Consider the following 11,270-nt stretch of genomic DNA (forward strand, 5'->3'; position numbering starts at 1 on the left):
GACCAACTCCAAGTAAGTCATTCCAGCAAGTACTTTATCATCCCTTCCCTTAAAAACGTCTAAGGATGGAGATTCCACCACCTCCCAAGCCAACCATTCCAGTGTTTCACCATCCTCCTAGTGAAATAGTTTTCCTAATATCCAATCCAGACCTCCCCCACAACAACTTGAGACCTTTGCTTTTTGTTCTGTCATCTGTCACCACTGAGAATAGCCTGGCTCCATCCTCTTTGGAGCCCCCATTCAGGTAGTTGAAAGCTGCTATCAAATCTCCCCTCATTCTTCTATTTTGGAGATTCAATAATGCCCAGTACCCTCAGCCTCTCCTCATAAGTCATATGTCCCATTCCTTTAATAATTTGTGTTGCCCTCTGCTGGACTCCTCTCCAATTTGTCCACAACCTTTCTGTAGTGGAGTGGCGTGTACTCCATCTATTACCATGTGAAACTGCCATTAAACATCGTTGTTGCTAGTGGGATTTGGCCTTTTAATTCAAATTGCTTTCCAGTACATAATTTTGTTATATATATTTATTACTGAACCAGATAACCAATACGGTGGAGCTGCTGAACACCTTTTGTAGGGTGATAGCTTGCTGAAAACTATTAGAAAACTATTAGAAAACTATTACACTCAGCCAACATACTTCCTATATATACATTAATAAAGAGAGTTCAGCATTCTTCCAGACCTAGTTGTTCTAATCAGCCAGGACCATTTTAAAAAGAAGAAATGGGTATGTAAAATATCAACTATAAAAAACCCTATTGTTTCCTTTTACCTCATCAATTTAGTCTTGTTTGCAGAGCCTACATGCATGAAAATGGGAAACAGTGTATCTGTTTGTATGGCCTTTTCTATGGGACAGAAACATCACTCTTACATTAACTTTCAAAGAGGTTTTGAATAAAGGACAACACAGATTTAAGCAACTAACAGAATCTACTTTTACAAGTTTTTCACCACCATTTTATTTCATGTGTTGTTTGGAGGGCCATATAATTCCTTTTGTTACTGGGAACCTGTAAAACAAAGATATCTACACTTCTGTTTCTAATGAACAGAATTAAATGACAGATACATTTCCCAATAAATTGTATCAATAAATTAGATCACATTTCTTTTAAGCTACCATAAACAAATATTTTTACTATGATGATTTTCATTTTTGAAGTGATCATTTAAAATATGTGTCATCTGAAAATATTTACATATGTCTTTTCAGATGTTACTTTTATGTTAATTTACAAATTACAATGATGTATTATACTTTTCTCCCATGTGCATTTCATTTTGAAAGATCCATTCCCACATCTGCTACAGAAAGGTACGGTACAGGATTTTTCTCTGGATTAAATTCTGCAAAAATACTTATTGTTTATGAACAAACTGTTGTGCATACATATCTCAAGGAGAGCAGAAGGTCATCAAGATTAAGGTAGAAGAAAGTACTCTTTTGTAAGGTTGATGAGAATAAATATATGTGTATCTCTGGGATAAAGGAAGTAAGAAGTGATGGACAAATGGAATGTAATCTGAGAGGATGTGATAAAACATAATTATGCCATTAATTCTATTTCTGGGTGTGGAATTTTAAGTACGTTTACTTAATTCCTATTATTTTTCCAAAAGCAAATGTGGTAGAAGATGTTTTGCTTTTAATTAATTTATGTATCAGTATAACATGAGCTGTTTGCACAAGTGTAACAGACAATATATAAATTCCATATAACAGCGATATTTTTCCAGCGTAAAATGAGTGTCCAAAATCAGGAAACCATTCTTGGTAAAATAGCCTAAATACAGATTTTTATTTTCTTTGAACAGAAGCATCTGATTGAAAAATATGCATTTCCCCTATAAGTGAAATTTTATTTTATTAGAATACTATATTTGCCAAAGAATAAACACAAATCTAAAATTAAAATCAAGTGAAGTGCTTGGATAAAATATCTTCCTAAACAGATATATTTGATGTGAGATATGTACATTTTGAAGACAAATATTGAAGTTACTGTATGTGACTGTGGTTTCCTAAACCATTGCACAATAAAACACTGTATACTAACTCCATCTACAGGTCATTATAATGGTGACACTTCATATAATTTTTCAAAAGCAGTCAAATGTATTTTAATTCTCATTTAAGATTATAGTCCTTTCAAATTAATATACTTCCAGGGAGACGTAATTTCACAATATACCTAGGAAATGAAAGAGCAAGATGAAATACCTAATGAATACTTTACATTATCACTTGTTGGATTTTTAAACAAAGGTATTTTTAAATCTATCTTGTTCATTCAACACATATATTAAACTATATGCATACACTATTTACATCTTTTTTTAGAAGAAACATTCATGAAGAATAGACCTTTTTATCTTCTTGTATCAATCTAAGCTTTTCTGATTGGTCATGAGATAAATTTCTCTACAGATGCAGAATAAAAGATAAAAAAGAAGAAATGATAAAAATCGGTGCATAAAATATTTTCTAAGGCTTATTGATTGTGGGGAAAATATGTCTTTAATGACCTTTATTCATTAGGTAGGATTGTAATATTTTAAAATATAATAAAATACATATTTGCACTCCCATGGACAGTGAATTTTGGATTGTACTTTCCTTTTCAACTATATGCCAGTTTAGCTCATATGTTTAGTAATCAAATAAGTAATAATCAAATAATTAATAATCATGAATGGTACTATCTCTAATGCTAATTCTACACACAATTTATATCAAATAGATTAAACAGTGTGCACTTTCAAACCCATAGTTCTGTGGCAGGGCCTAATCCTGCAAATTCTTAGGCATGTAAGGCCTAAGCAAGGGCTAGTTTCATGGGTAAGAACTTCTTTCATGAGTAAGGGTTTGCAGAAATAAGTATCAAAACTGTTTTATTTAACAAGTTAGGACTCAATAGAGAATCCAATGGGAGTTTTGCCCCTGATTTGGTCTAGAATACTGAATAATAGAAATATCATTCTATTAGATTCCCAATCACAACTGAAATATAGAATACGATCTCATACTCTTTACCATTGAGTAGAAAGGACACTATAAATATTTATATGTATTTAATTGGTAATTTGCTTTAATATGATTCAAACAGTTTCTGTTGAAGATTTTCCTAATCTTAGAATAAAGATGTTATGCAAACAAATTGTAGTTTTCATTCACTGTTCATTATTTAGAGTTAGCTGGGATTTGAACAGAGATTACTTCCCTACAGTACACTAAATAGAGCCCAGTCCATGTGATAGTTGTTCTTATGCCTTTATAACAAAGTAAAAGGGCTAAATTTCTTTTTTTAAAAAGCTTTTAAAATATCTGCCCCACCTTCTTCCAGGTAGTGTAGTCAAAAGCAGGGTCCAGGCCCAAAGACAGTCACAAAGAGCTAGAATGCTCTTCATGTTGGATACTGAAAGCTGGAAATGAAAATAAGAAACAATCAACAACCCTTGCACAACAACAATGACTTTGGAAAACACAAAAGGTCTCAAGTAACTTAAGCTAAATAATGTGATGTCAGTCAATGACCTCACTGTACTACTGTCTGTCTCTCAGTGTAAAAACAAAAATGGTGTCCTATCCATTCACCTCTTTGTTTTCTTTTACGGGACTTTTTTTACACACATAGCAGACGGTTTTTAATCTTGTTATATTTCTCTTCAACTTTTTTTAAAATATAGATTACTGAATTAAAGTGCTTAGCAGCAGTTTAATGCCACTGTTCAGGATCCTCCTGAGTTGACAATGTCAAGTATTTTTATGATATCTGGGAATAACCAAATACAGTTGTGTATTTTTTGCTTTTTTTACTTACTTGAGTGCAGATGTGCCATTCAGGGTCTCTGCTAGTGACTGAATGGAGCAATTTCTTTGGTTATAAGTTTATCTTGGCATAATGGACACAACTTTTTTTAGAGACTTTCCTGTTTATAGTCTCTTGTTTATTGAAGCATTATTGTGTAACTAATGTAATGTTTGGACTCGCATTCTGAGATCTGCTGCTAAGTATGCACTCTAGTACTTCCGTCAGGCTAAAGGACACACTTTATTAATCAAACCATGTGCTGAATGCCTACATACAGTCTTCTAAATCTCTAGCCATTTTCACTGCCTGACGCTAGGAAACGTTTCCGCATAAACAGTGGGGATTTTTTTGCCTCTCAAATGGTTCCCGAGTTATTTATTTATTATTCCACAGTTTAATCTAAACAGACACCAATTAAAGTAAAAAGTGAGCGGACCCTATATATTTTCCAGTAAGTCTAGAAACAAACTTGGCTGGTAATTGTGGTATTTATTCAACATTCACATAAATGGCTAGATGCTGCTGCAGATCTATCAATAAATATATTCCAGCACACATATGGTGTACTGGAATCCAGTAACTTTCCAGTGTTCGTGAATTAAAACAAAAGCAAAATCGTAAAAACTCTATTTTCTCCTAAGACTCAAAATGAGGAAAAAAAGTGCCAGATGAATAATGAAATACAATTAAGGTGTTTATAGTGAAGTGATCTGCAGGTAAACATTCAATAGGTTTGTACTAATCTAGGTGGATATGACACCGATTAGATAGAGATCGTCATTTTAAATTGCACAGTTATCATGTCCCTTATAATATGAAATGTAACATCTGTAGTGTTAAAACCACCTACTCCTGTTAACTTTTGTTTTTGCAAAAGATTCCACAGTGTGACAAAAAACCGAATCACTCTCAACTATCTTCCCTGATCTGATGAGCCCCCTCAACCATTCCCCCCTTAAATAAAAGCAGAGAGACATCATAATTGCTGGAGAAGTAGTGTCTAGCAGTCTAAAAATCATATGCAAACATGCATTTTAAGGGAGCATTAGGTGATTCCAGTTCCCTCCATCCATCCCAAACCAGACATTACTCTAAAGATTTTTCAGTTTTCCTATTCAAAATGGGAGGAAGCCCCACACATCTCTGATCATTTTAGTAGCGTCCATTGGAAACGATGCATTTGAATGCCTTTCTTGGTGCACGAGGAGAAATTCGCCTTGCTCTGAGGCGCAGATTTAGACATGTTTTCCTTCCTGCATTTCAACTTTTGTATTTTCCTCACCTCTTCCTGAGAAAGTCAATTTCCCCAGCCCTGAAAATATTTTTTTCTAAGGGACTATTTTCAGATCTGTTCATGTAATAATGCCCACCGATCGCTGCGGTTTCTCAACCTGTGGTGGTGGGGGGGGGGGGGGGGAGGATTGAAAATGCACCTGCTTAGGGCGGGATGGATTGATCATCTATATACATAGATGTGTTTCCCGAAAAAACCAGAGCGATCAAAGGTTTGTTAGCAATAAATAAACAGTTCTTACCTAGAGCCCTTCTGGGCACAGGTTCGCAGAATCACTGAAAAAGTCTGTCAGAGAAAATCGCTCAAGAAACGGAGGCAGCTTGAAGGTAAGGAGCCTTCGGAGAGGCTGAGGATGTGCTGCGTTCCCCGGCTCTGTTTCAGTCATTCGGTCTCTGCCATCATGGATTCTACTGGTGCTTTGGTGTTAAAGACTTAACACACAAATTTCTTTTCCCAGTATTCCGACCACAGCTATACAACAAAAGGTTTCTCTTTACCAAGACTGTAGTAATACGTCCCAGGGTAAACCGGATGTGAAATAGGCTGTGACTTCATGCCAGAGAGATTTTATTTTAGAAAGGAAGGTGGTACCAAGCTCTCATCTACAGACCAATCCGCCCATTTTTTTATATGCAGCACAATTTAACTTCCAGTGCTCTCGCCCTAATCCCTTTCTTTCTGGCTGCAGACTCAAATCCTTCTACAATCTGCAGCATTATTATTATTATTTTCGGGGGGAGAGGAGTGTGCACAGTTAGGGGCTGGGCGATTACATTTGGAGTCTTTTGACACTTGCAGATTACAAAACACCCTGTTTTAAGGCTTTTACATTAAAAATACAACCGATCTGCGTTAGCAGTTAACCTTTGCTCATATAGTTAATCGCTGCATAAATATGAATGAAGTCGAGCTAGGAAATATCGAGAAGGCAGCATAAAGCAAATCTGTCCATCTATATACATAGGCATGGGTAGATGTAGATACAGATATATACAAAGAAATGCATTGTGTTGCCAATTAAACCAAAGTACTATGCATTGTAGATGAAGACCATACGAAATCAAATTAAAGCCTCTGTTGGTTTGTGCTCATTTAATGGTAGGTGACAGATTTATCTAGAGTGGTCTTTGCTATTGACAATAGGGAGAGAACATATTATTTCAGGTCTATTTCTGGGGGCGGGAAATAGCGGTGTATAGAAATTCGTATGAGTGTTTATAGGCTGGCTATTTCATGCGTATAGAGATGTGGATCCTGTTCTGTTTCCCGACAGTTTGATTTACCTGCTGTTAATAAACAGCGAGGAGATGAGATTATATTATATCAATTAGAACAAATATTTCCTTCCTACCAAGCTCCACCCCTCTCCTTCAGTGTCATTGTCTTAGGATACATCTGTCACAGCCCTGCAAAATAATAGCAAAATCAGGCGACCAATACGACACAATGATACCCCAGGAAATATTGCGCGCGCCTGCGGCATACGTGAGTCTATATACACATTCCCTTCCCCCAAGAACTGACTGTGGGACTCATCTTTAGATTTTATGAATGGAATGGGTTCGCTTAGGACCCTTTGCGGTGTGATGTAGGGAGAGGACCGGTATTACTGGGTCTTTTACTGGGGACCTATTTCAGTAGGCAGCAGGAGCTGTCCATTCAGTTCCAAAGCACTGGGAGCTCTCCTCGGTTCTGCAGCGGACCGAGCTGACCACTGTTTACCATCGATACAGAACTGTCTAGAGAACCCTAAGGTTGCTGAGCGCCATGCTCAACAGCGAGTATTGCCATCTTCTTAGATCAATTTGCTGCATGCCTGTGAAATGGGGTCGCCTAAAAAGCTACACGGACATTGTTGTCCTTTTTAAAATTAGTGAGGTTTTCAGTCTCTTTACGGTGGCTGCAGGTTTTCTGGACTCTACAGGGACTTTGATAGGGTATGAATGTTTTGCTGGCCATAACAGAAGACCTGGAGGACTTTTGTCATAAATGACATTTCAAGGCTAAGAATAGTTCCCATACCTGCAGTTTATTAGATATAACATATTGACAACCCCCGGTGGTATAGTGGTCTGTAGCTAATCCCAAAGGTTAGCATCAATTAAAGGCTTAATTAACTTTCCCCTCCACATCAGTAGACTGTGCAAACCAGGGGGTGTGCACTGCTTCAGTGGAAAAGCCAAGATGGGACTTTGGACACATCAAAGTTGGTGAGATTTCATTATACTTTCAGAGAGTATGACCCAATCACATATGCTATAGAAGCTGGTGACCATAAAGTTAGATCATGGCATATCTCAGTATCTCCAAAGTCCTGTAATATTGCATGTGTATGCCCACCACACAGGTGTATGGGCTTTCTTTAGGGTTAACAATATTTAGTGAAAGGGTTAAATGACCCCTTAGTTTTAAGTCAGAGAGAGCTGCAAGGGGGACATATGCAATATTATATCAGTCACACATTGTACAGAAGATAATTTTTGATCATGCTCTTTTCTCATATGCTTACCAGGGGTATTTTTGCATTTCATCATGGAACATGATCCTGCTTCCCCTGGAGTTAAAATCCCTAGTGGTGGCAACAGTCCCAGTATCATGCCCCAATCTTTCTGTACTGCTATCTTTTCAAACCTCATATTGTGTAACATTCTGCACACAATACATAACTTCCAATATATATTGCATTATTAGTGTCTGCAACAGACTATGAAGGATTTGAGAACAATGCCATTCATAGCGGTTGCTGGCAATAACTTTCAAGCTGTCAAGGTGCTGGGAAAGTGTTGATGAAGGATTTAAGATATTGTAGCCTGAGCATCTGCTTGGCCTAAAACAGACAAATGAAATTCCTAATAATATTCCAGGAGCTCTCACTTTTATTATAACATGCACAAAATAGGCAAAAGATAGCTACACACAGAAAATTTTTAAAGATCAGTGGTTGATTGGTACATTCTAGGCTTTGTTTCTCCATATTTCTATTTCAGTTCACCTCATTTTGGCTCAAGGTTGTTCACAGTGCACAGACTATCAAAAGACATTCAAGGAATTGTTAAATGGTTTACAGTCAGCATTTACCAGAGAAATTAGAAGAATGGCTGGTATGAGGCCACTCATGCCTTGTTCCGTGGTAAGATATACTTTCCAAATGCATTGCATTTCAAACTGTTCCTTCCAATGATTGGTATAATCATCTCTACATTAATTGTCTAATTCTACAATTGTTATTTTTGCAGTGAAGTGTTAGAGAATTTTGGCTGACTAGTATTTAAAATTAAAGGAGTATGTCTTGGATGAATGGACTTTAAGGTGGCAGAAAGCTGGCTAAATCATCAGGGTCAATTGGTAGTGATCAATGGCTTGATGTCTAGTTGGCAGCCAGTATTAAGAGGAGTGCCCCAGGGGTCAGTCTTGGAGCTAGATGTGTTCAACATCTTTATTAATGATCTGGATTTGGGAATGGTTTACACCCTCAGCAACTCTGCAAACAACACTAAGCTGGGCAGATATACTGAGCAGTATTTTAAATAAGCCTTATTGAAGGCTCAGGAACAAACCATCTCGATGCTCAGTAAGAAAAGCAAATATGGTAGGCAAATCCTTGGTGAGCTTAAACACAAAAAGGAAAATTATAAGAAATGGAAACTTGGATAGATGACCAGGGAAGAGTATAAATATATTGATCAAGAATGCAGGGGAGTAATCAGGAAGGTGAAATCACGATTGGAATTGCAGCTAGCAAGAGATGTGAATGGTAACAAAGTTTTCTATAGGCATGTTAACAATAAGAGGGTCATCAGAGAGGGTGTGGGGCCCTTACTGGATGAGGAAGGTAACTTAGTGACAGATGACATGGGAAAAGCTGAAGTACTCAATGCTTTCTTTGCCGTTGTCTTCACAGACAAGGTCAGTGCCCAGACTACTGCACTAGGCAATGCAATATGGGAAGGAGGTGGGCAGCCCTCGGTGGAGAAAGAACAGGTTAAGAACTATTTAGAAAAGCTAGACATACACAGATCCAAGGATTTAATGCATCTGAGGATACTGAAGGAGTTGGCAAATGTCATTGCAGAGCCTTTGGCCATTATCTTTGAAAACTTGTGGAGATCAGGAGAGGTCCCAGATGATTGGAAAAAGGCAAATGTAGTGCCCATCTTTAAAGAAGGACAATCAAGGGAAGTACAGACCAGTAAGTCTTACTTCAGTCCCCAGAAAAATCATGGAGGGGATCATCAAGGAATCCATTTTGAAGCACTTGGAAGAGAGGAAAGTGATCAAGAATAGTGAGCATGGATTCATCAAAGGCAAGTCATGCCTGACCAATCTGATTAGCTTCTGTGATGAGGTAAGTGACACTGCAGAAATGAGGAAGTCAGCGGATATGATATACCTTGACTTTAGCAAAACTTCTGATACAGTCTCCCACAATATTCTAACCAGCAAGTTAAGGGAGTATGGTTTGGATAAATGGACTGTAAGGTGAATAGAATGCTGGCTAGATTGTCATGCCCAATGGGTAGTGATCAACAACTTGATATCTGGTTGCTGGTCGGTTTCAAGCGCAGTGCACCAAGGATCGGTTCTAGAGCAGTTTTGTTTAACTTCTTTATTAATGATCTGGATGAAGGGATGGATTGCAGCCCTCAGCAAGTTTGTGGATGACACTAAGCTAAGGGGAGAGGTAGATACGTTAGAGGGCAGGGATAAGGTGCAGAGTGACCTAGACAAATTAGAGGATTGGGTCAGAAGAATTCTGATGAGGTTCAACAAGGACAGAATAATCTCAAGGATTGTTACAGGCTGGGGATCAACTGGCTAAGTAGCATTTCAGCAGAAAAGGACCTGTGGATTACAGTGGATGAGAAGCTGGATATGAGTCAGCAGTGTGCCCTTGTAGCCAAGAAGGCTAATGGCATATTAGGGTGCATTAGGAGGAGCATTTCCAGAAGAGCTAGGGAAGTTATTATTCCCTTTTATTCGGCACTGGTGAGGCCACATCTGGAGTACTGCATCTGATTCTGGGCCCCCCACTCCAGAAAAGATGTGGTCACATTGGAGAGGGTCCAGCAAAGGGCAACCAAAATGATTAGCGGGGTGGAGCACATGACCTACAAGGAGAGGCTGAGGTATTTGGGCTTATTAGTCTGCAGAAGAGAAAAGTGAGGGGGGATTTGATAGCAGCCTTCAACTTCCTGAAGGGAGGTTCCAGAAAAGATGGTGGGAGGCTGTTCTCAATAGTGATGGATGGCAGAACAAGGTGCAGTGGTCTCAAGTTACAGTGTGGGAGGTCTAGGTTGGCTATTAAGAAAAAATATTTCACTAGAAGGGTGGTGAAGTACTCGACTGGGTTACCTCAGGAGGTGGTGGAATCTCAATCCCTAGAGGATTTTTAAGACCCAGCTTGACAAAGCCCTGGCTGGGATAATTTCATTGGGATTGGTCCTACTGTGGGCAGGGGGTTGGACTCGATGACCTCCTGAAGTTTCTTCCAGCCATAGGATTCTATGACTGGAGGGTAGGAGTAGAGTCTGGAGGGTAGGGTGACTTAGACAATTTGGAGGATTGGCCAAAAGAAATCTGTAGAGCCCTTGAACGCCTACAAATATCCACTTTATATCTGTGGGTATCCTCATCCACGGACATGGATGCAGATATTCACAGCTCATTTTTATGGATACAAATGAAGATATGGATACACATTTTGTATCCACATAGGGCTCTAGAAATCTGATGTGGTTCAACAAACACAAATGCAGAATCCTGCACTTAAGATTAAAAAAAATTCCATGCACTGCTATAGGCTGGGGACCCACTGGATAAGCAGCAGTTGTACAGAAAAAGGTCTAGGAATTATAGTAGACGAGAAGCTGGATATGAGTCAACAATGTGCCTTTGTTGCCAAGAAGGTCAACTGTAATTTGAGCTGCGCTAGTTGGAGGATTTTCATCAGACTGAGGGAAGCGATTATTTCCCTCTGTTTAGCATTGGTGAGGCTGAATCTGATGTATTGCATACAGTTTTATCTCCCCTCCCCACCCAGTTACAGGGCCGGCCCAAGGTATTCTGGTGACTCGGGCATGGGTGCGCAGCACTGCCCCCGGGTGCATGGCGTATGCGTGGCCCGGCAACAGCTGCTGGCGCGCAGCCGAGG

General features: G+C 38.7%; 1 protein-coding gene across 2 annotated transcripts in view; it reads right to left on the reverse strand.

Moving 5' to 3' along the window:
* Positions 1-5,740, reverse strand: part of GABRA1 (gamma-aminobutyric acid type A receptor subunit alpha1) — a 79,087-nt gene extending 73,347 nt beyond the window's left edge. For both annotated transcript variants that reach the window (XR_012896302.1, XM_006111191.4), the window contains exons 1-2: positions 5,361-5,740; positions 3,348-3,436 (exon numbers count right to left, since the gene is read on the reverse strand). Coding sequence is in view for 1 of the 2 variants with exons in the window: in XM_006111191.4 (XP_006111253.1) it covers positions 3,348-3,421 (74 nt within the window). In the remaining variant the exon portion in view is untranslated. The remainder of the gene's footprint in view (positions 1-3,347; positions 3,437-5,360) is intronic.
* Between the last annotated feature and the right edge of the window lie 5,530 nt (positions 5,741-11,270).

The sequence above is a fragment of the Pelodiscus sinensis genome, chromosome 17, assembly GCF_049634645.1.
Source record: "Pelodiscus sinensis isolate JC-2024 chromosome 17, ASM4963464v1, whole genome shotgun sequence".
Taxonomy (NCBI): Eukaryota; Metazoa; Chordata; order Testudines; family Trionychidae; genus Pelodiscus; species Pelodiscus sinensis.